We start from the raw sequence: 24,329 nt of genomic DNA, 5'->3' as shown, positions 1-24,329 counted from the left end.
ATAACCAGGCCTTGCCAGAATACATCATAAAATCTCATTACAACACTTTCAGGCCGGGGCTTCAAAGCAGGAACACAAAGGCTCCACCAACCCCTCAGCCTTGAAAAATCACTGCTGGCGTGGCCGGAGCGAGTGCCTGGCACCCCCCAAAAGCTCTGGCAACTTCAGCAGCACCCATGGGTGCCAATTCCCTGCCTCCAGGCCACTCGGGGTGGCTCCAGGCCAGCGGGGCCATTGCGGTCAGAGTGGGGATCCCGGGCATCACATCCCAGCTCTCCCAAACCACGGGAGCAGATGGAGAGCAGGGCTTCCCAAATCAGCACCACACGAGCCCCTCTGGGCACTGCAGCAACAGGAGGAGCTTCCAAAGCTTCCAAAGCCACGGATCCATCCAGACCCCAGCACAGTATCCAGGCTGGGGTGAGAAGTAAGTTCTGGAAGGCTGAGCTGAGGTTTGGGGCAGAAAGTGATGTTACAATGTGCTTAGGGAATCCCAGCCATGGAAAAGCATCCCCAGACTCAGAAATGCTTCCAAAGGACAATGGCAGCCCCAGCGGTTTGGTTGGACCTGGCCAAATGTCAGCTCTGACCATGGCAAAGGCACCAGCAGCACCAGCCTTTGTCACCTCGAGGGCATCTCAGCCTGGCACACAAGGGGACAGTGGCACTGCCACCATCACCAAAATTAGCATCATGGAATATCCTGAGCTGGAAGGGACCCCCATGGATCATCAGTCCAGTTCTTGGCCCTGCACAGACACCCCAACAATCCCACCCTGTGCATCCCTGGGAGTGTTGTCCAAACCCTCCTGGAGCTCTGGCAGCCCTGAGGCTGTGACCATTCCCTGGGGAGCCTGTTCAGTGCCATAACACTCTCTGGGGGAAGAACCTTTTCCTAAAATCCAGCCTAAAGCAGATTCAGATAAACCTTCTCTGCCCCCAAAACAAAGCTGTGCCATCACACATGATCCCTGACCCTGAGCAATCCCAGGCTGTGAAAAACCAGCATTTTCATTTACAACTGCACAACACCTTGACTCTCCCATCAACCAGAATCTGGAAGTTGGAGATGTTTTGGGGCTTGTTTCCCTGGGTTTCAGTGCCAAGGGCTCTCAGAGAGCAATGGCCGTGCACCGGCTGCACTCTCTCCGGCACAAATCCCAAACTTTATGGATGCACTTACCCACTCCCCTCTGAGCAACAGCTGTCCATGTGGATTTGTTTAGCTGGGAGCAGCTACTCCACAGCAGCACTGGAAGAAGCCCCCTGTGCCCAGGAGCCCTCAGCAAATCCCAAAAGAAAGGGACAATGGAGCATGAAGGTGATGGCAGTGCCCCAGCCTGGCCTGGCTGGGTGTGACAGAGCACCCAGGCTCTGCTGAGCAAGGGAAACTCTGGAATAACGCTAGGAGAACCTGCTGAGAGAGGGATGAGGCTGTGGAATTGCTTTCCAAGAAAAATGGATGCAGAGCTGGCTCTGCTGCCTGAACAGCGCAGGGCAAATTAAGGAAAGGAGCAGAAAAGGGGGTGGAATGAGATGATCATCAAGGCCCCTTTTGACCCAAACCATTCTGTGGCTCCACAATAACAGAGAACACAGCACAGATGCCCCATCTCCTGAAAACCCAGGACACATTTTCCACCTGGAAAAGCTCCCTGACTTCATTAGATTCAGCTGCTAAAGTTCAGGACACAGGAGGAAGGACAGGGACAAAGGCACCCAAAGGACAAAGACCCCTGAAATGGGTCTTGGTGAGGAGATCTGAGACACACAAAGGTTCACAGGGTTAAAACTCTGCTTTTTCCTGCCTCTTCAAGCTCATAATCACTTGCTTTAGTTGCTAGAGACGCCTCCCTCCCAGTTCTTGGGGAATATATTGTCTCAGCAGGCAGAGGGGGATGAACTCATCGTGGTTTCCCAATCCTGACCAGGGGCTCTGCGAGCTACTGGCAATACATATAATAAGATATTATGCAAATAAAAACTGGACCCGGCCAAGGGAAATATGCTGGCTCTTCAAGTCCCATCTGCATCCCAGCAAGGATCTCAATGAACTTTAAAATCCTTATTGTCACCACAATGGGCAATATTATATTCTAGTTTGGATCTGTTCCTTTGGAGCATTAGCTCTCATTTGGAGATATTTTTAGATTTTCCTATCCCACTCCTCATTATGAAACACTGAGCTGCAGATTGATTTATTTCTTAAAAGCAAGTTGCTGTTTTCCCAATAACAGATTTAACAAATTTGTTCCACCTGTTCAGCTATGCTTCCAATGTCTTTTTTGTGGTTTCATTGAAGTTTTTTTTAATCCAAACCTCAAAGCCTCTAAACTCAGCATTAAAAGACAAGCTCAGCATCATCACTACCACTCACAATTCAAATGCTGCTCCAAATTACTGCAAGCTTTCATTTGTAAGTCGATACAGACACCAAGATTATGGAGCTTAATGGCTGTGGGCACAAACACACACTCTTCCAAGGGCATTCTCCTACTGGAAATCCTGCCTTGCTGGAGCAGGGACTCGCTGCCTCATCCCCTCCATCCTCCTCCCTCACCCCAGCTGACCCCAGCCCCCAATGGCAAACAGAGCTACTGAAACAGAACTTAAATCATCCGATATATTAAATAATTCTATATTCACCAGAGGCCCTCCAGCCCAGTGTTTTCCATCATTTTATGGAAGAAGCTGTGGTTGCCCCATCTCTGGAAAGGTCCAAGGTCAGGCTGGAGTAACCTGGGATAGTGGAAGCTGTTCCTACCCATAGGAAGGGGGGTGGTCCCATCTTGTCCCACCCCACTGCTTCTAAGAACAGTTCATTTGCTTGAACAACCTCTTTTTGAGCAGCCTTAATTCACAACTGACCACGTGAGAAGTCTCAAAAGAATAATTTTTAGCTTTCCCAAACCATCCCTCGGCAAATGTTTTAGGAGCAGCATTTCAGGGCAGCAATTTCCTGGTGGGTGATGGAAGTGCACAGGTGTGCACAAGAGCTGGCCAAAAATTCTGCTTCATTTATGTGTAAATGGTTCTGTTGTGGAGATTTCAGAGGGAAAGAAGAAAACAAGGATCCTGTATGAAATAACCCAAATTCTTCCAATCTGAGCATGTCAGCACTGAGCAATGACAGTAGAAGCCTGACAAAAAATCATGGAATGATTGCGGCTGGAAAAGCCTTCTGAGATCAGAGCCCAACCACTCCCCCAGCACTGCCAAGGCCACCATTAACCATGTCCCCAAGTGCCACATCCAGCTACAGGAATGGGGGCTCCACCACTGCTGTGCCAGTGCTGGACAACCCTTTCCATGCAAGGTGTCCCTTAATGCCTCCTGGCCAACAAAACCCAACCCTGCTGATCTTCTGCAGATGCAGCAATCAGCACCTCCTGAGTAGCCTGACAGGCTCCTCTTCCCCATGGACACCAACCCTGGGAGAACTTGGTGGAAAACCCCATGAGGGGCCCAAACTCAGCCCAGCCCAACGAGCAATTCCCGATCTCCGAAACAAGCGGCACAGTGCACTGGATGTAAAGATAAATTCAGTGACTTCTCATCCTCCCGCAGCTCCAGTTGCCACACACGTCTCCACTGGCCCTCCGACAGAGCTCCCTAAATCACTCACCCTGTGGGGTGAAGCCCTGGCTACACCAAGCCCTGCTGAACCAACCAACCTAAAAGCCACCACAACAGAAGCTGCCGGGGACACAGGACCAACAGGGCATCACAGAGAACATGGCCAATCTCTTCCATCTCTAAACCGCCATAAATTTTCCCCACAGAAGTTCAAGATCTTCAAACCCAGAGAAGTGGCCTTAAAAAAAACCCCAAACATCCAAGCAATGGCCCTGGGTTTTGTTCCATCTCAGGCGCCCGTCAGGCTGACACGTCCCAACACGAGAGCCCCGGGGCCAAAAGGGACACGGGGACATCCAGCTCAGCCAGGGCTCCTCCTGCTCTCAGACCTCTCCCTGGAGCACAATTCCCTCCACAACCAACCTCTTTATCAGCAGGAACATTTCAGTCGGGTCCTTTTTGGGGTAAGGGCAAAAGTAAAATCCAGGGAAGGAGGATTTCTGGAGCAGCAGTAACTCCAGCTCTGTTCTGGGGACATCAGGCATATTTCATGGGAAGATGTCAGCTCCTCACATTTAATGCTGACACTGTCATTTGCCCTTCAGCGAGAAGAAAGGCATGTAAGCAACACAAACCAAACTGAAATTTCCCCATTGCAAAGCATTCCTGCCAGGAATCACAATCCCAGTGTCATGTTTCTTATGTCCTTCCTTCCACAATAGCCCTCGAAGGCCACACTTCCAAAGTTTTATTGCTCAGAATTCCTCATGCCAGAGTTCACAGAGCATCCAGGACACCCTCTGGACCAGTTTCAGGCCAGTGCCTTTCTATATCAGAGTGAAATCAAAGGGAGCAGCTGCATCAGGACCAAATTCACAACTTTATTCCAAATTTTTCATGTCAAAGTCCCTCTGTTTCTCACAAATGCAGTTTTGCTTCATTCTGCAAACACACACAACCAGGACAGAGGGATTGGTGGATGAACATGTGACACAACACCCTCACAGAAACATTTACTTCCCATTTAATAATAGTTCAGACCAATCCAGCCCCAGCACAAGGGGAAGTCCAGCTGGGCTGAGGGCTGAGATGACTTCTGGGGTCTCAGGAAGGGCTGCCCCTTCCAAAGTCAATTTTTACTGCCCAACCCAAACATTTTCCTTTAGTTATTTCTAACCCCCCTTTTCACCAGCCTCTAAGAGCCTCACAGAAGTTAGAAGTTAAAACCCTTCCAATCCCAGTGTTTTTAAAACTCTGATTCAGGCACTATCTCACCACATTTGGCCTCGCTCCAATTAACCCCTAAATGCCAAGGAGTCAAACAAAAAGCAAAAATCATTTGTTATCTGCAAGCTGCATCTGCTGACAAACCCTGCAGTGGGGTTTTTGTTGCTATTGTTCTCCAGGTTTGGGCTTTTTGAGCACTTCATGATAAGAAAATTGTTCGGTAAATATGTCAGGAGCCCTTCCCTGTCAGCCGTCATCGCCTCGGGGTGTGATTGCTGCTCACAGACATCAAAATTTTTGCTATTTGCCAGATTTCAGAAAGCAAACTTGGATCCCCTGGGAGATACCTGGCTCTGCTCGTGTGCACCAAGAGCAGGAATTTTTAACTCCTTCAGTACCTGATCCAGCTTGAAGCCACACGGGAGCTTAAGAGGGATCTGACTGAAGGTTAGCTGCCCCAAACACCCCATGAACCCTTTTAGCAGGATCCTAATTTATAAATTGGGGTTTCTGCACCTTCAGAGATGGGGAAAAAAGAATTTTGAGTCAGAAGAACCTAACAGAGAAGCCCATGGTCAGAGAGTGGGGGGTACACCAGCCCAGGGGTCCCTGGGGGTCTTCTCCTGAACCCACCTGCACAAAACCGGCTCAGAAAGCCTCTTTTAGGAACAAGTTCTTTAATATTCCAGCCAAAATCCCCCAGGGTCCAACATTTTAGGTACCAGAGGAGAAAAACTTGAGTTAATCTCAGCTTAATGTGACCCTCAGCAATGGGATTGCAGAGGGACCCCACAGCCCTCGTGTGAGGTGCTGCTGCCTGGAGTGGGGTGAGCATGGAGGGAAATTCCACATCACTTCCCAACAGCTCAGTTATTGCAGAGAGCAGGAGAAAAGCTGCCCTGGCAGTGTAGGGAGGAAAGAGTTGACAGCTCTTTGCTGCATCCAGCGTCATTTTCCTTGGCAAATCCAGGCTGTTGTTGGAAACGCGCGCCAGACGCGGGATCGGAGCTGAGCTGGCAGGGGCAGCGCTTGGGATTTAACACTTGAAGACCTCAACTTCCCAGAGCTCCTCCTGCAGCTCCATCCCAGCCAGGACAGGGACACAGCACATCTGGAGGTGTCCAAGCCCTGCAGCCATGCAGGGGAGTGTGAAGGACCTGCCCAGCACCTGTGCCTGAAAGTCAAATCCTGCTTTTATTGGGAATGTGCTGGCTCCCAGCATCCCTGGCAGTGGCACAAAGATCCTCCTGCCCCTCTGCTGCTGAGCCTAAAACAAGAATCAGCCCCTGGGGACACGGGGGAGATGCACTGGACTGAGCCCAGAGTGCTGGATTCCATCCAGGGGATGCAGGGATTACACCAGGCAGCATTCCTGCAGGTGCTGAGCATGGAGGCTCTCCCACCTCCTAAGCAAACCCCACCCTACCAGCAAAAGGTTGAGTTTTTCTCTCAGTTTCAGCATCTCACCAGACACAGAGCCAAGCTCAGCTGAGCCAGGATTAGTGCTGAGCTCCCAAGGCTCAGCTGAAGCCTTCAGTTCAAGGACTTTTCCTGCACACTTTCCCTGTCCAGAGAATGAAGAACAGAATGGTTTGGGTGGGAAGGGACCTGAAAGCCCATCCAGTGCCACCCCTGCCATGGGCAGGGACACCTTCCACTGTCCCAGGTTGCTCCAAGCCTCATCCAATCTGGCCTTGGACACTTCCAGGGGTGGAACAGCCACAGAATCTGTTCCAGGGCTTCACCAGCCTCACAGGGAAGAATTTCTTCCCAATATCCAATCTAAATCAACCCTCTTAGTTTAAACCCCTCACCCCTTGTCCCTTCACCATCAAGTCCTGCACAGTCTAGGAATCTCTGCAGGAACCATGTTCTGAGCTAAAACAACTCCTGTCAACAACAGGAGAAAACCCCAGGTTGGCAATAAAGATATTTCTCAGAAGAAGCTTTAATGTTCCTTTAAAATGGACAATTACAAGTTTTAAACTTTGCCTCCCTGCCCCTAGGAAAAAAAATAAAAAATCCCCTTTTGACCTTAGAAATCTGCCAGAATTTACTCTGAGGGCACGTGGAGGTAATTCCTGATGGGCTTTCCTCCATTTTGGATGGGATCTCCCCCCTTCCCAGCAAGAGTTAACACCCCAGACAGACAGAGCAAGCACCAACAAGCCCATCCACAGCCCCAAGGCAGCCAGCTACTCATTGAGTTCATTATCACTCAGAAGATACATACAGCTGCAGTAGAAAACCCAGCTCCTCTCTTCACCCTGCTCTCCAAATGCACCTCATCAGCTGCACATCCAGCGATTCCCTGTCTGATCCCATTTTTCTGTCAGACGTTATGTTTTATGGGAAAACGTGAGAATTCAAGTTTTCCAGGCAGAGCCTTCCTGCAGCCCCAGGAACACCAGCAACTGCAGTAAAAAATTAAAATAACCCCCTGATTTTTCAGTCTAAGCTGTTCCATCCTCTTGGGTTGGCAACAGTTCCAGCTGCCAGCTTTAAATGCCTTATCCTATTTTCCTATCCCATGGGAAAATTAGAATAAATTGCTGGTTAAGGGAACCAGTAGCTCAGCAACTTGTTTGCAAAGTTGAAGGAAATAATTGCTCTGAAATGATTTCCTGGATGAATTTCACTGAGCCTGGCATGTGGGGAAGACTGAAAGGATCACAAAGGTCTGTTTAGGCCATTTAGTGCCTGCCCCACATCCCTGGCCCCACACTTCCCTGGGAAGCCCAGGGAAAGCTGCTGCTGCCTCATGGATCAGAAAATATAAGGAAGAATTCAAAGATTTAGTTATTATTAGAAAATATAAATATTATTATCAAATAAGAAATGAGATTCAAATATCTGAATTTAATTTTTTTTTCTGGACAGGGCACTCTGATCTCTTCAACTCTCTGGGAAGGAATGCCAGAATTACCCAGTTAAAACAAGAATTGGAAAAGGGAGAAGAGACAACTGGGAAGATGTGCTGAGAAGCTGCCCCATCCCTGAAAGTGTCCAAGACCAGGCTGGAGCAGTTTGGGGCAGTGGAAGGAGTCCCTGCCCATAGAAGGGGATGAGCTTTAAGGTCCCTTCCCACCCAAACCATGCTGGGATTGTGGGATTAAGCAGCACGATGGGGTCTGTCAGACACAGCATCTCCCCAAGCCTTCCACCTGCAGATAATTTACAACCAGAGCCTGTACCTGCTCCCAGGTGGGTTTGACTTTCAGCCCAGCTCAGGGAACACCTTCCCTGTCTCCCCCCTTCCTTTGAGCATAGGCAGAGGCTGAAAGCCCAGAGGTGACAGGAATTGCAAAAAGGGATTAAAGGACAAAGGCAGCACTCAGGGACAGCACCCCGCTGGCTGGCCTGGCACACGGGATTTAACCCTGCTGTCACACAGGGATGGGATTTAACCCCTGGGGCACCAGCACTGCTGGGAGGGGAGCCGGGAGGGCTCTGAGCTCCCAAGGGCTGTGCAAGAGGCAGCTCTGGAAGGGGGCAACTCTTCCCTGGCCCTCTCCTCCTCCCTCCTGGGAGCATCCAACAGCTTCCAGCCATCGTGGCCACTGTCCTGCCACACCACACAGTGACCACAGCTCCACACAGCACAAACAACCCTGTCCTGTCCACCATGGCAAAGCCACGTCACACAACAGCCACTGCCACAAAGCCACCGAGCCACCATGGCAAAGCCACGGAACGTGGACCCTCCACATGGACATAAACCTGCAAAACATGGACACGGGCCCTCACACCATGGAACAGAGACCATCTCCATGGACATGGGCCCTCACACCATGGAACAGAGACCATCTCCATGGACATGGGCCCTCACACCATGGAACAGAGACCATCTCCATGGACATGGGCCCTCACACCATGGAACAGAGACCATCTCCATGGACATGGGCCCTCACACCATGGAACACAGGCCATCCCCATGGACATGGGCCCTCACACCATGGACATGGGCCCTCACACCATGGAACACAGGCCATCCCCATGGACATGGGCCCTCACATGATGGACATGGACCCTCACACCATGGAACACAGACCCTCCCCATGGACACGGACCCTCACCACACGATGCCACCTTGTGTCATGTACTGCCCATAGCTGCAAAGCCACACAACTCAACCCCACACCATGCAGTGAACCCCAATCCTGATGGGATCCTCCCAGTTCAGCAGATTCTGGGATTCCACTGCAAGAGCCACCCCCAAGGAGTGCTTCTCAGCTCCATTCCCAGAGCTGAGGTGCAGCCAGGCAGGAGGATGCTGACAATCCCATTTGGAAGGTGTTATAGGGCTGGCACCCCATCAATAGGGTCCTGCATCATTAGGACTTTGCGCTTATAACAGCATTTCACTGGGGCTTAGGGAAGGAGCTCGTTTCCATCCACACCCATCTGGGAGTGATTATTCCTGCTGTAGTAGCATCCAGGCCCGACTGGCATCGGCACCATTAGCACACAAACCCAGAGTTTAACGAGAGAGCACTTACCACTGAAACCGCCCCATAAAGGCACTTAGCCACGTTCAAATTGCAGCCAAATCTCCCACTACACCACGGTAAAAATCACATCAAACCTCCCTGGGATTCCCTGCTTGTGCACAATGGATCCTGACAGATTACTCCTCTTCAGGGACATGCTTCCCACTTACTGCATGGAGTTTACTCAGTGCTTCACATCCCCCAAACCCCTCACAGACCCGTACCTTCTGCAGCCAGACACCTCTAAAAATAACATCCTCCCCAAGTGTTGAAAGATATTAAAATATAAAGCCATTAACATATAATAAGACTGGAATGAGAGCTCCGCATGCTCTGAAGCTCTCAGGGTTTGGCTTCCAGTCAAGAAAAATATATTGGATTAGTCTGAGAGCAAAATTAGGCTGGTGTGCAGTTTAATTAGCATTACAAGACACTACATGTGTACGGGAGAGCAGGGAAGATTTATGTTATTATGTGGTAAGAAAAATAATGTTAAAAGGTTAAAATAATATGGGGTTGATATGGCACAATTTACTCTGGGGTTAAGGGGAAGATAACTTTGGAATGCCACTGAATGTTGTTAAAAACCCAAGTTCAAGGATTTGCCAGGGAACTCATCAAAAAATAGTGGAAAAACCCTGCAATTTGGTCACGGGTCAGCCAAACACTGACTCTGGCAACAATATTCTCCATCAAGGAACTCAGTTCATGCTGATAAAACATCCTGGTCCTCACACAAAGTCACAGTTTTTCTTCTTCATGGAATGAGCAGAAAATAGAAAATGAAACCCCAGATCAGCAGTGGAGGAGGCTGGAGGGGCAGAAGGAAACCCTTACAGCACCATAAATCTGGGAATAAGGACTTTGGGAAGGTCCTGATGGAGTTGAAGGTGTCCCTGCCTGTGGCAGAGAGATTGGACTCAATGGCCTTGAGAGGTTCCTACCCAGCCAAAGGTTTCTCCTCACACAGGAATTCACCCCACAGCACCTGCAGGGATGCACCTCCAGCCCTTGGGGAAGAGCTCACACTGTATTTAATTTCAGAAAGGATGCAACACATCCCACAGCCACTGCCAGGCTCCTGCCACTCTGCAGCATCTCAACAGGAGCAGTTCTGGATTCAGGCCAGATTGTGCATGGAATATTCACAGGCACAGCAGCAGGGATGGCGAATTCGAGTTGTGAATGAAGGTAACCAGAGCCTGACATTTGCCACAGAGCTCTGCAGGCTCCCTTTATTGCCCTCTGAGAGCTTCTTCCAGCTACCAGTAGCACCACAAAGTGGAATTTGAGGGAAAATCCACTGTGAGGGCACATCCTTAATCAGCATCTTCCCTCTGCACACACCCAGCCTTCCCCTAATCCAGGAGCAGAGCCACGAAATCCCAACACACAGGCCCTGAAAGGTCAGAGCCCACAGGAGCCGTGCTGAGGCTGCTTCCAGAGGAGGCTGGAGAAGCATTTCCAACAGGAGCTCTGCTCAAAGCTTTCATCACGTTGGGCAGGCTTCAGCTGGGATGCAGGAGCCAGACACGGGGATGAAGATGCATGGATGAGCCACAGGTATGCTCAGGGAGGGAGAAGCCTCTGGAGCAGCTTCCACACCTTTAGAGCCTTTGTGCCAACCACACCAACAGCTGCCTCTTACTCTGGAGCCAGAATTAACAAATAGAAGGGAAAAATAACTGCAATTTCACACTGGTGAGGGAAAAGAAAGAAAGAAATTCTTCCCTATGAGGGTGGGGAGGCCCTGGCACAGATTGCACTGAGAAGTGTCCAAGGCCAGGCCGGACAGGGCTTGGAGCAGCCTGGGCTAGTGTAAGGTGTCCCTGCCCCTGGCAGGGGTGGCACTAAATGAGCATTAAGGTCCCTTCCAGCCCAACTACTCCATGAAAGCAAGGATCAGGAACATCAATGTGGGCTCCAAAGTGGGAACATCCCTTGTTAAAAAGGTGAGAAGTGGAGACTGAGATCAGACACCTTGGCACCGGGAAGGTGAAATGCCAGTCAGCAAATTGCTGCTCAGCACATTTTTTTGGATGACTCAGCACCTCCCTTCCCTCCCCCCACCAGCTGCAAGCACCTCTACAATTATTTTGACAAAACCGATGGCTTTTGATCCTATTCCCAGGCTTTGGAAGTTTTTATCCCCATCTTGGGACACTCTCAGGACACACATTTCACCCAGCATTGACCAAAGAACAAGTTTTGGCAAAAATGTGGCAGGACAGGGATTTGGTTGGAGAAAAAGCACGGGAATGATGCTCTGCACAACTCAAATATTGCAAGGATGATTTTTTTGACAGCAAAATACGATTTAATTTAGGCACAAAATCCTCCAAAGGGACACAGTGCCCTGATGTGGATCTCCACGAGCAGAGCCTGCCTGACAGAATCCCTCTCCCATCCCACTGCACACCCATCCAGAGGGATTATTTGCATTTTATTGGTGAAGCCAAGGCTCCAACACTCCCCAAACCCTCTCTCACACCTCTGAGCCACTGAAGAGTCAATGAATTAAAGCAGCTCTAACAAACTCCTCATCTCGCAGCCAGCGCGGTGATGCAACACCCGGCGGGTTCTGGGACAAAGATGTGGAACTACAATGCCTCAACCTCTGCCATGAAAATCTGCCCTTCCATCCCAAATGAGTTACATATTTGGATACCCTGTGAGATAGGGAAGTGGGGCGTTATCGAGCTGCCAAATCTCACTCCTGTCATGAGGTCATTTCTGGCACGGGGCCAGGTGAGGTTTGGGCCAAAATCTCAGCGCTGACCATCGCTCCCTGTCCTTCCCCCCATGCTCCTCTTCCTCCTGCCTCAGGTCAGGAAGGGGAGGGGGAATAAAATAATTTAAAAATAAAGAAAAAAGGGTCAGGAAGGGGAGTATCTTTTGGGTTTAAATGAGATTGTACAATCCCAACACATGCAGCACTTGGCCTCTTCACTGAGAGACCTCAGCAGCTGAAGGACATTTGAGGGCTCACAGCACTGTGGTCATTGGTCCCCCCCCAAATGAACTCTGACCATGGTCCTCAGGAGAGAAATGTCATTGATCACGTTGCTTGAATTAATTATTTAGTAATTTCAGCCCAATTTATGCAAGCAACGCATGTATGGGATCACACTTTGGGTTTATCAGCAGCACAGCTCGGAAGGGCTGCTGGGAACCCCACACGTACCCCAAAGCTGGATAATAGCTTTCTAAATAAAGCTGTTTGCAAATCCCTCATTTCACTGCTTTAATCACAGAAGGGATGCACTCACAGCACCCCAGGACACCCAAAGTGCTTGTTTTTAGCTGCAAGGCAGAAAAATCAGCAAGAAACGGGTGAGCAGCACCACTACAAATCCCATTAATCACACGTTGTCACAGCAGCCGTTCCCAACCAGAGTGGCTCAGGACGCTCAGCCTTCCTTCCCCATGTCCCAACTACCAGCAACCCTTCCCTGCAACCCAACTGCTTCAGTGTGCCCCAAAGAGTATTTCATCTCAAGCCTGACAGGCCAGATGTAGAATAAAGAAATAAATAATTAGCGTTACCTTATCTGGAGTCCGTCAGCTGCAGCGAGCGACGCTCGGAGCTCCGTCCGCATCCAGAGACAAATTATCTAACGCTGTAATTTATGAATGCCTCAAGTATTTGCCCTGGTATTTCATTATACGCTCGCTGGAAAGAAGAGCTCGAAAGACTAAACAGATCCAGCACGATAACACGAAAGGCACTCCGGCCGCGCGCTATTCCAAGGCAACCCAGGAATCCCAGCACGACATCAAACCGCTCCGGCTCGCTCTGTGTTGACACTGCTGGAGAGGCAGCGAGGGCAGAGCGATGACCCGGGAGCTCGGCTTCCCTCCGCTTCAACGCTGGACTTGGATTTATTATGGGAAGCTGCGGGACCCGGGCAGCGAAGGAAGCGCAAGCCCGGCTTTCCCGGGGGCAGCCGAGGCCGGCGCGGCGGAACGGCTCCCGCTGCCAAGTGGGAGGAAGAGTTCCAAACTCGCCGCTTTATCAAAGCTATTTTTGTCCTTCCCCCCACGCACTGATAACCAGCAAGGCGAGGACCGCCGGGGTGCCGAGGCAGGGCTTGGCATCTCCCCCGAAACCCCGCTGCGACTCCGCGGCAAAGCCACCCGGCACCTTGGGGGAGCGGGCCATCCGCTCCGGAGGCTCGGAGGGGAGGAAACTCCTTCCTCCAGCTTATCCTGCTCGCAGCGAGGTTTCGTGCCTGGAAAAAATGAGCTAAGTTTGCGAGAGGAGGCCCCAGCTCCGCTCCGGCTCTCCCAGAAGTTCTCGGGACAGGCGACCCCCCCAAGGGCTGGGGACAGCGGCGGGGACAACCGGGAGGCTGCTGCCCACCTGTCCTGCACAGGCTGAGCAGCTGCTGCGGGGGGACACCGAAGCATCACCCAAAAGATGATGCACCTGGGCTGGGAGAGGAGCGCTATCAGGAACACAGCGCAGCAGGAAAGAGGGGAGCGAGCGGAGGCCGTGCGGGACCGGGACCCAGCGCGCACGGCGGGTGCGGGGCCGAGCCGTGCGGGGCTCCCCGGCAGCAGCACCCCGCGCCCGGGGGCACCCCGCAAAGGCCGGGGCAGAGCCGCTGCCCCCGGCCAAGGCTGCGCTGTCAGGACACACGGCGGGTCTTTCGCGACAGGGAAACTGTGAGCAGCAGGTGGAACACAGGCGGCCTCGCAGCCCGTCACCCCAAGCCCAGAAGAGCTCCCCCCGCACTTCACCCCCGCACAACGAGTTGGGGCTTTCCCCACTTTTTCCACCAAACTGCCCCGAGGGGCCGTTCCGAAGCGCCCCGGGGCGCGGCCCCCGAGCGCGGGGATGGAGCCGGGGGGTGGCCCCGAGCAGCGCGGAGCCCCCGCGGTCCCCCCGCCCCCGGCCGGACCCACCTGCTGGCGCCGCTCCGCGCCCTCGGCCGCGCGCTGCGGGCGGCCCCCGGCCGGGGCTCCGGGCGCTGCCGCCGTCCCGTCCCGGCGCGGCGGGGCCGCGGGCTGCGGGCCGCGGTCGCGGCGGAGCTCGGAGCGCAGCTCCAGGTAACAGCCCAGCGTCAGGACGTGCAGCGCCAGCGACAGCGCGAAGAAGCCGAGGAAGAGCCGCCAGCTGCCGCTGCCGCCGCCGCCGCAGGCGCAGCCGCGGGGAGCCGGCGCCGCCGCCCTGCGCTCCGCGCCCATGGTGCGCTCGGGCGGAGCGGCGCAGAGCGGCCCCAGCGCTGCTGCTCCCGGGGCGCGCCGGGCACCGCGGGCTGCGCGGCCGGGCCGCCAGCGCCCCGCCAGGGGGCGGGGCCACCCCGGGGGCGGGGCCGGGCCGCCGGCGGGGCGGGGCCCGGCGGGGAGGGGCGGGGCTCGGCCGCGGCAGCACCGCCTCAGCGTCTGGTCGGGGGGCGGTGCCTGGGCAGGGCTGGGGCGGAGCCTGAGCGGCGGCGGCGAGACCACAGGGCGGGGTTATGCAAATTAGAGGGCGGGGTCATATCGGGCAGGAGCCGCGCCCCGCTGCTATCCCGATCCCTTATCCCTAATTCCTATTCCTATCCCTATCTCTTATCCTTAATTCCTGTCCCTGTCCTTGTCCCGGTACAGACAGGCGCGGTGATGGGTGGGCCCGTGCCCAGTGCGGTTCAGTCCCGCTTCCGATCCCAGTCCCAGTCCCGGCCGACATCCCCATCCCGATCCCAGTCCCGGTACGGATGGAGCCGATTCCGGCCCGGTGCCCGCGCTCCCGCCAGTCGCTGTCCCCGCAGCCGGCGGAGGATTCCTGGGAGCAGACACCAAACGCCACCGATCCGCGGGCAGGGACAGCGTTGTCACCGCTCTGCCGGGGGACACGGCCGAGCACGGGGTGCCCAGGGCTCTGTGAGCCTTCTCCAGCTTTTTAAAGGTTGATTGTCACTGCTGGAAACTAATGGAAGCTGGAAAACAGCCTGGGAAAGGGTGAAGCAGTGAGAGGAGTGAATTTGGAGAGGGAACCATGGTAGTGAATCACACCTGGTTCGATAAAGCTCATCGAAAGGAGCTGGCAATGCCTGTCCTGGCTCTATTTCCAATCAGTGGGTTTAATTGATAACGAGAGGCATAATGAGATGATTAAGGTGCTGTGTGATGCTCACAGGCTGCCAGGAAATTTGAATTTAGAAATTAGAGATGTTCCGAACAAACTCGAGAGGTGGCCCGAAGAGAATAGGATGTGATTTGGAAAAGTAAAAGGAAACAAGGGATTAAATGCGAGGTGTTAATGGCCGCAGAGGAGGTGGCACTGCAGAGGAAGGTTCCAGCTGGGTTTGGAGGATCACACGAAGCAGAACGGGTCAGCAGCGCTGGGAGATGTCAGAGCCATCTGCAGGAAGGGCCACACCAAGGACTGTCACCAGCACATCCCTGGTGAGCCCCCCTGGGTGGGCTCCGAGAGCTGGGTGGTCCCGTGCCAGGTCTGTGCTCCCAGACCTGGGGGCAGGGTGAGTTTCCCACGAGGCTGTCCCTTCCATGAGAAACCCTTCCAAGCCCTGGGACACATCGTCTGAAAATTTGTGGGGTCTTCATGCCACAGATCCCAGCCAGAAAGGATCCCACGGTGGCCTTGTCCTGCCTTTGGGGAGGAGGATGACCTTTTCCAGCCCTTCCTGGCCTTGTTTTCCTGCAGTAGGGTTTTTTTCTCCTATAAGTCCTGTGTCATAGACATGAAATTCCATGAGAGTCTCTGTTTTCATTTAAGAAAGAAATGTTTCCCTAATATTTGGGAAGAGCAAAACTGGAAGCATCAAGCTCAGCCAACCCCAACAACTGAGGAGCAAAAAGCAAATAAACACAAATGATCCCTCTGTTCAAAACCCTGCAATTATTTCAGGAACATTTATAATTATTTGAGTGCTTGGTGTTGTTACTGGTTTTCATAAAATGACAGAATACCCTGAATTGGAAGGGACCCGCAAGGATCATCAAGACAAATTCCTGCACCACCAAAATCCTATTTTCCAAGATGAAAATCCCAACCCCATTCCTACATGGACCTACCCACATTTGCAGCAGTCTCATCCCATTTTCCAGAGTCACTTAGGTCACTTTGAAGGTGAATTTTAGAGGTCAGGCCAGCTTGGGGCTGGGTCAGGGGGAAGATGTGAACTCTCCATTCCTGCCTTGATCTCACCAGGGATTTTGGCCAAATCCTCACACTGAGGGATTTCTGCCTCCTAGAGCTGAGCAGCATCCCACTAATTAAACAGGAATCCCATGTAATGATGAAATTAAAGCATAATTGATAAGTGGGATCCTCACACCTGGACCAGTCAAGCCCCACAGCCCATGGTTCCAGTTTCTCCAGGATTTTGTTTTAATTCCTCTTGTTCTGAGCATTCCCTCCTCTTCCTCTGCCATCCCTGAAAAACTTCATTACATGGATGAAGAACCTCACAAGTTTAGGTTTTTTTTGTATCCTGCCTGTGCTGCAAGAATCCTGGTCCAGGAGAAGCAGGAGCCAGAGGGTGGGGGGGATGCAGAAGGGACAGGGATCCCTGATGCTCTGTATGGGAAATTAAAGAGCAGTTGAGAGGGTCCTGGGGAAGGGGGGCAGAGGCTGCAGAGGAGGAGAACACACAAGAGACGTGTCTGGAATGACTTTTTCTCCTGATTCCCAAACTTGCTGGGTTTTTTCCAGCATTGCCTTCCCATCCCAGCAGGATTTAACCGCAGGTGGGAGGAAGCTGCTGCAGCTTAGGAGCTCTCCCTTCCCTTTGGAGGGGGTACAGCTCTGCACAGCACAGGTGGCAGGTCTGAGTGCCCCTCTCCATGTGAATTCCACAGATCAGGGAATCTCTGAGTGATGTAAAGCAGCTTTGAGCCCATTTCCCATTTACATTTTGGCAGCAGCTGCAATTCCTGCAGCGGCTGCAGAGTCAGTTTAACATGTGTGACCTAAAAGCTTTGGAATTCCTGACTTTCTTTTGAGGAAAGCCATCCCTTGCTCTCTCAGTGATGTTCTCAACAACAAGAGTACAATAAAGTCTCCTAAAACCTGAAATCCTGGCACTCCAACTGCGCATCCGTCGGTGTTTACAAGCCCTTAGGAAGAAGAATCTTGATTTTATGGAGCCTCCATCCAGCACTGCAGTCTCAATTCCTCTTCCTCAGTGAGATCTAAGATGTTCCATACAATCTGCTTTGCTTAAGACTGTTTTTTTTTTTCAGTAACTGTGAGCTCTGTCCATGCAGGAAAGGTAATTGTGTCCAACTGCTTCCATAGGGGCAGGGATTGAGCAACATGTTCATCTTAGAAGAGCAAGATGTACTAAGGAATCATATTCATGCCTTTTTTCCTAGCTCTGCCAGGGACTCTTCCAAGATTTTCCCTCAGGGCATCACAGTGTCTCCGATCATTAATCTCTCCCTCTCATCTTCCTCCATGAATTCAATGAACACTGAGTTGCTCAGAGCAGCTGTGGCTGCCCCATCCCTGGAAGTGCCCAAGGCCAGGATAGATGAAGCTTGGACCAGCTTGGGATAGAGGAAGCTGTTCCTGCCCATGGCACCGGGTGGGACGGGCTTCTTAAAACAAGAGGAAAAAGAAAAAGCTGTATGGACTCTTGCTGGGTTTATTTTCACATTTTCCCCTGCACTGCTGACTTTTGAGGAGCAGCAGCACATTCACACCTCATTTTCCTGCCTGGATCAGGCTTTGCTGTGTTTTGAAGGAAGATGAGGCCTGGCAGCTCCATGACTCCATCCCAGAGCACACAGGAGGAGGTTTGGCCAAGGAGGCCGACTTCAGCCTAAACACAGCTTCTTGCAGAGGGGGTGAGGAAGATGCTGCTCTTGGTTCTGTTGTATGTTTATTTATATGTTATTTGGTGATAATGAGAACCAAATGTCCAGGATCTATTCAGTTCTTAAACTTTTATAGACTCATTGTCTCGATTTTCAACTGTGCAGCCGTCGCCGAGCCCCTGCCTCCCCCGGAATGGTGGCAGTGCCGTCGGTGACCAGGCTCAGCTGTGCTCTTACTCATCCTGGCTGGAACAATGATATTCCACACCACGTTATTCAACCTCCCTGGTGCCTCCTGGCCCCCTCATCCCCATCCCCTCCTCAGCTCCCACATCCCGGTCAGCGCCGGAGCCGGCCAAGGCATTGTCCTGGGGGTGCCACTCTGGGGCTGTGCTGGTGCCAAGGAAAGAGGATACAATCTGTGCCTGGAGGAGCAGATGTGATCCATGAGAGATGCTCTGACAGAGGGCCCAGAGCCTGCTCTGCCCCTCACCCAAAGGCAGGGAAAGGAGGAGAAGGGAAAGCAGGGAGCTGCACCCGTAACGCTGAGCCTGACCACAGCGAGGGGGATGCTCTCCCTGCCCCTTGGCAAGGGTTTCTCCAGCCTTCCTGGTGCCATGGTCCTGCTGGGCCCTAGGTTGGACTCAGTGATCTCTGAGGTCTTTTCCAGCTTCTTGGATTCTGTGCTTTTCCAGGCTTGTTTCCCCAGGAGCTCAGCTCTGGATTTGGGGCTCCTTGGGGAAAAGGTTCCACCCCACAGAACCCTGTCCAGGTGGGACCCCCTCAAACAGAGCCCTCCCCACCCAAACCATGACTGCTCTCACAGACCAAGGGTTTGCAGCAGCTTTGCTACACCCTGGGAGCCCCTTCCAGTGCCTGAAGGGGCTTCAGGAGAGCTGGAAAGGGACTTTGGACAAGGGATGGAGTGACAGAACACAGGGAACAGCTTCCCACTACCAGAAGTACCATGTTGTGGGCATAGGAAAATGGAACCTCAGTGCCACCACTGGTGCCTTCTCCAGGCAGGAGGAATTCTGACAGGAGAGCTCCTGGAAATCCCCTGCCACAGGTTTGTGGCCCATGTACCCATTTCAGCTTCTTTGGCTTTTGCTTCTCTCTATTCAGAGACGTAAATTCCATGGATAAGGATTTGAGCCTGAAGATGCAATTTCTACATTAAGAGAGACAAATGTAAAGTGACTAAAATCCCTTGCAGATGGAGCAGGGCCACAGTTCCAGCCCCAGTATAGAATCCCAGGATGGTTTGGGTGGGAAGGGACCTTAAAGCTGATCCCACATCCCACCCCCTGTCACAGACAGGGACAACTTCTACCAGCCCAGGGTGCTCTAAGCCCCATCCAACCTGGCCCTGAACACTTCCAGGGATCCAGGGGCAGCCACAGCTTCTCAGGGCACCCTGTGACAGGGGAGAATTTCTTCTAATTTCTTCTTCTAAAATCATATCTAACTCTGCCCTCTGTCAGGTTGAAGCCATTCCCTCTTTTACTGCCACTCCAGACCCTTTTCCAAAGCTCAGCTCTGGCCTGAACTCAAACTTTCAAACATTTTGGGTAAGGCAGGGCGAGTCCAGCATTAAGAACTGAAGCCCTGGCTTTAAAAAGGGTAAATCCAAGGAATTCATATCAAAGCAGGAACAGTCATAAGGAGAACATATGGAAGTGTCTTTTTCTGCTCACAGTGATTGGAAACTGCATGGCCAGGCCCTGATCCAGCTACAGGACCCCACATCCGGGGCTTAGTTTCCAGGTGACCTGGGATTTCAGCGATTTCCAGCCTTGGGATTGTTAATGTGAGATGACAGCAATAACCAGGGAAGGAAAACCCCACGTGTTTGTTCTTCCCAGCATGCCAGCACTTGTGGATTTAAGTGAGGAGAAAGATCACAAGGCTCAGACAGAATATCCTCCAGAACACAGCCCTAAAGCAGCAATTTCCTCTGTGGAGCCCATGTGAGATCAAGGCAGGATAAAGCACTCCATGTGAGCCTGGCTGAGGGGATTTGGGAAGGGGCAGAAGCCATTTGTTGGGGATGGAATAGTAAAGATTAAATTGGGTGTTACAGAGGGACCTTTCCAGAGGGAACAGCTCCAGCTCCATTTGCCTTCACCTCTCCTCCATGAGAAGACTCCTGGCTTTGGGAATGCAGCATTCCTAAGCTAAACCTGCTGATAGGAACATGTGCATTTCATCTCAGAATGAATAAAAAAATGATTGAAAAATAGCAAACCCTGTAATTTTGGTGAAGAATAATCCCCGGGCGATTGGAGGCAACGCGCTCTGGGATGGAAGGGCCCATTCCTCTGGATCAATGGGATGGAAACATCTGCTTTATCTCACTGAGATCTGAAGAGGTAAGAGCTGACAGCTCTTTGTGGGAATCTTTGCTATCTCATTGTATATCTAAATTACATTAATTGATGTCCAATGTTGATGTTTCGGGTAATTCTCGTGGATCTCACAACCTTCTGTTTCAAATTCACAGTCTTCCACCACTCAAACTATTATTATTTTTACCAGTCCCAAGGGTGTGCTGGAGTCTCTTTGGTACAAATTAGAAAGGCTTTTATGAAAAACTCACAGTTTATGGAACAGAGGTTCCCGTTGGCTTCCTGACCCCGAGGTAGTGACAGCTCCCACCGGAGCCTCACCCACAGCAGGGGTTTTAGCACCGATCCCAACGCGGCCTGGGAGCTGACATGGGCTGAGGAACAGCAGTAATTTCCCCCAAGAGGGACAAAAAAAGCCAAATGTTGACAAGTTTATGAGTGCAAGCATGCCAGGGGATCTCCTGGCAGCGAGGCTTTGCTCCAAGCCTGTGCTTGAAGGGTTTACCTGGGGCTGGTTGCTCACCTGGGCTGGGCTCTGAGATCAGGGAAGGGATTTAGGGGAGACAGAACCCCTTCTGCAAGGAACAAGAGTGGGGTAGAAATCACCCAAAGATCCCTGCCCAAATAATTCTATTAAAAAAACCCCAAACTCAATGAGTTTTGGAGAAAAGGTCAAGCAACATGGCTGAGAGAGAGAAGAGAGTGGTAGGAAGATGCTGAGACTAGAGGAAGAAGAGTCACAGAATCCTGGGATTTCCTGAGCTGGAAGGGACCACAGGATCAGCCAGTCCAAGCCCTGGCCCTGCACAGACACCCCAACAATCTCTCCCTGTGCTTGGGAGAGTTGTCCAAACTCAGCTCTGGCAGCCTTGGGGCTGTGCCCATTCCCTGGGGAGCCCTTACAGTGCCATAACACCCTCTGGAGGAAGAACCTTTCCCTAAAATCCAACCTGAACCTGCCCTGACACAGCTCCAGCCATTCCCTGGGTGCTGTCCCTGGTCACAGAGAGCAGAGATCAAAGCTGACTGTGAGCCCTTGGAAAGGTGACACTGAGTGTGAAGGGTAAGCAGGAAAGCACGGGGAGGTGGAGGCAGCAAACCCAATCCTCCCCAGCAGGCAGCAAACCCTTCCTCTTGCCCATCAAGGGCTTCTCCTCACTGCAATTAAAGCTGGGTTAATAACAACATGGATTTTTCAGTGGGGAAAACACAACAGTGAAACCTTGATCTTCCTCAGGCACCAAAACAGATCCAAGGCCATGATCCAAAGGAGAAACCAGGGAAAGCAGAACAAGGGAGAAAGAAATTACCAGTGAAAACCATCTGGCTCACAGCATCCATGGAAATCCATACAAACCCACCTTCCACAGCCCCTCCAGGCTCTGCTGGGGCAAAGGGGGCTGGAATGAAAAATTAATTGTAAGCTGTTACTTAACACAGATTTTGAGACAAAAAGAAGAGAACAAAGGAGTCCTTCAGGCAAAAAATGTGGAAAATGACAATCATTAATAACGTCAGCTCCTCACTTCAGGATTTTCATCAGTTGGCTGAGGTGGCATCACATTGTCAAGTCACAAAAGCCATAAACACACCCAAAAAACCTGATTGATGCCAGAAAAATAAATGCAGAACTCACCAACATCAGGAGCTCCAGTTGGAATGTATCCAGAATGTCCAGACTTGGAAAGGCCTGAAACCATCCTGGAGTTTCCTGGTAGGTGGAAAACACCCTGAAACTGCATTCCTGAGAGGAGGAGCCCTCTCTTCAGACCCATGGTCAAGTATAGGTGTGAAAAACAAGGATATCAAACACAGTTTTAGAACCCTGTTTCTGGATTTCCAAGAAGCCCAAGTTCTCCTCTGCTCAGGGAGGATGGAGGAGATGCAGGAGGTCTGAAATTGTTCAGAAACACACATTTGAAAAGGATCCATTTCCTTTTTTGATAACCCAGAAAGCAGGAGCTGGTGTGCCATCTATTAAACTATAAATAAAGACATAAAAGAAGAATTCCTAATCCACATCCAAGAAAGGCTGAGGTTCAAAACCCAGACCCCACCCAGGACTTCAGCATCTGGAGTGTCCCATCTCACACCTCAAAACATTCCCAGGCCTGGACTTTGATTTGGGTCTGCAGCCCTTTGTGTTGTTTTCTCGGGGGTGCAGCATTTTCCAGGCTCTTTCCAGCAGAATTCTTTCCATGCTGCCCATCACAATTTTTATGGAGTCATGAGGCAAATTTACAGCTGAGAAACTTCTCCCTGGCCACACGCTGCCTCCCAGCTTTGATGTGCACAGCCCTATAGCCATGAAAATTCACATCCACTTAACTCAACTCCTAATCAAATCCTTGGGAATCAGCATGTTCCTGGGTGGATTTGCAGCTGCTGCAGCAGTTTGGGCACCACGTGGCCACTAAAACCCTTCCCTGGGAGCTCAGGAGTGGCATCACTACTCCCCAAGCACCCAGGAGAATGAGAGATAGCAGCAGGATTGCCAGGACACATCTTGCAAGCAGCATTCCCTGAGGAAAAGACCCCAAACACCCTCCTGAAAAGGCTGATGCTGCATCCCAACACTGTTCACCAGCACAGGCCTTTGCAGGACCCTTTTATGCAGTTCCTAAAGCCCAGCTGGGGCCCAGAGCTCTCAGACTGGGGCAGTTTAGGGCACACCCAGGAGGAATCACTCTGGAACTGGGAATCACCTGGGCTGCTGTAATTGCCTGCAGCAGGACAACCTGAGGCTTCCTGGGGACAGCCTCCAGTGGGTGCTTTCCTATCTGGGGGGACAAACACCTCTTCCATCCTCTCTGGGCACCCTGTGCCAGGCCCTCACCACCCTCACAGCCAGGAATTCCCAATTCCCAATATCCCATCCATCCCTGCTCTCTGGCAGTGGGAAGCCATTCTCCTTGTCCTTCTCTCCATCCCTTGTCCCCAGTCCCTCTCCAGCTCTCCTGGATCCCTTTTAGGCACTGGAAGAGGCTCTGGGGTCACCCTGGAGCCTTCTCCTCTCCAGGTGAGCACCCCCAGCTCTCCCAGCCTGGCTCCAGAAGGGCTGAAGCCCTTGGAGCAGCTCCGTGAGCTCATCTGGACTTGCTCCAGCAGCTCCAGGTCCTTCTGATTTTGGGGTTCCAGCATTTGAGGCTCTAAGTTTGGGGTTCCAGAGTGTGGTCTCACCTGAGCAGGGCAGGGAGACAGAATCCCCCTTCCTGCTGCTCACACTGGGGAAGTGCAGGCCCCTCATCGTCACCCCCAGCCCATCTCACTGTGACCCACCAACCCCTTAAATTCCCCCTCCTGCACCCCCAACTCTGTGCCTTGGTTCCTCAGCACAGCGGGTGCCTCCCCCCTTTGCCTCCTGCACCAATCTGTTTTTTTAAAACCATTTATTTCCATCCCCATTCAATTTCTTCCCCTTTTCCTGGTTTTCTTTCCAAGCAGAGGGTTTCCAGCTCGGGATGGGGATGGCCACAGTCTAACTCCAGAGCTTTGTCCCGTGGCCTTTCCCAGCCTGGCATGCAGCGCTCAATTTGGAGTGCGGTGTCCTTGCTCTGTTCCATGCCGAGCTCTGTTGTCCAGAGGAATTAATTCCAGATTATGTGTGGGTGTGGACTTCAGCTGGGCAAAATTTGGATACCCTGGTTGAGTCATTATTGTCTGATGAATCTCTTGGTGACAGCCTTCGCCCCTATTGTTCTGAGGTGAGCCCCGTGGCAAGAAATGTGAAAGCAAGAAACAAAAGAATATAAAGAAAGGTTACGAAATCAAATTCAGTTAAGGCAGGGTTATTGTCCCTCCATCCCGCCCCTCTGGCCTCCAGTTGGGATTGGATTTGGCAGGAAAACAACCCCCATGGGACAGTGGCTGGGGTTTAGAGCAGGTTCTGGCGGGAGCCCGTCCCTGTGGGACCCTGGTG

General features: G+C 52.0%; 1 protein-coding gene across 2 annotated transcripts in view; it reads right to left on the bottom strand.

Annotated features, from left to right (window-relative positions):
* Positions 1–14,483, bottom strand: part of EDA (ectodysplasin A) — a 59,845-nt gene extending 45,362 nt beyond the window's left edge. For both annotated transcript variants that reach the window (XM_066559488.1, XM_066559489.1), the window contains exon 1: positions 14,202–14,483. In XM_066559488.1, the coding sequence (XP_066415585.1) occupies positions 14,202–14,483 (282 nt within the window). The remainder of the gene's footprint in view (positions 1–14,201) is intronic.
* Between the last annotated feature and the right edge of the window lie 9,846 nt (positions 14,484–24,329).

The sequence above is a fragment of the Molothrus aeneus genome, chromosome 14 (assembly GCF_037042795.1).
Source record: "Molothrus aeneus isolate 106 chromosome 14, BPBGC_Maene_1.0, whole genome shotgun sequence".
Lineage (NCBI taxonomy): Eukaryota > Metazoa > Chordata > Aves > Passeriformes > Icteridae > Molothrus > Molothrus aeneus.
Note: the sequence above shows the minus strand (reverse complement) of the source record. Positions and strands in the feature narration are given on the sequence as shown.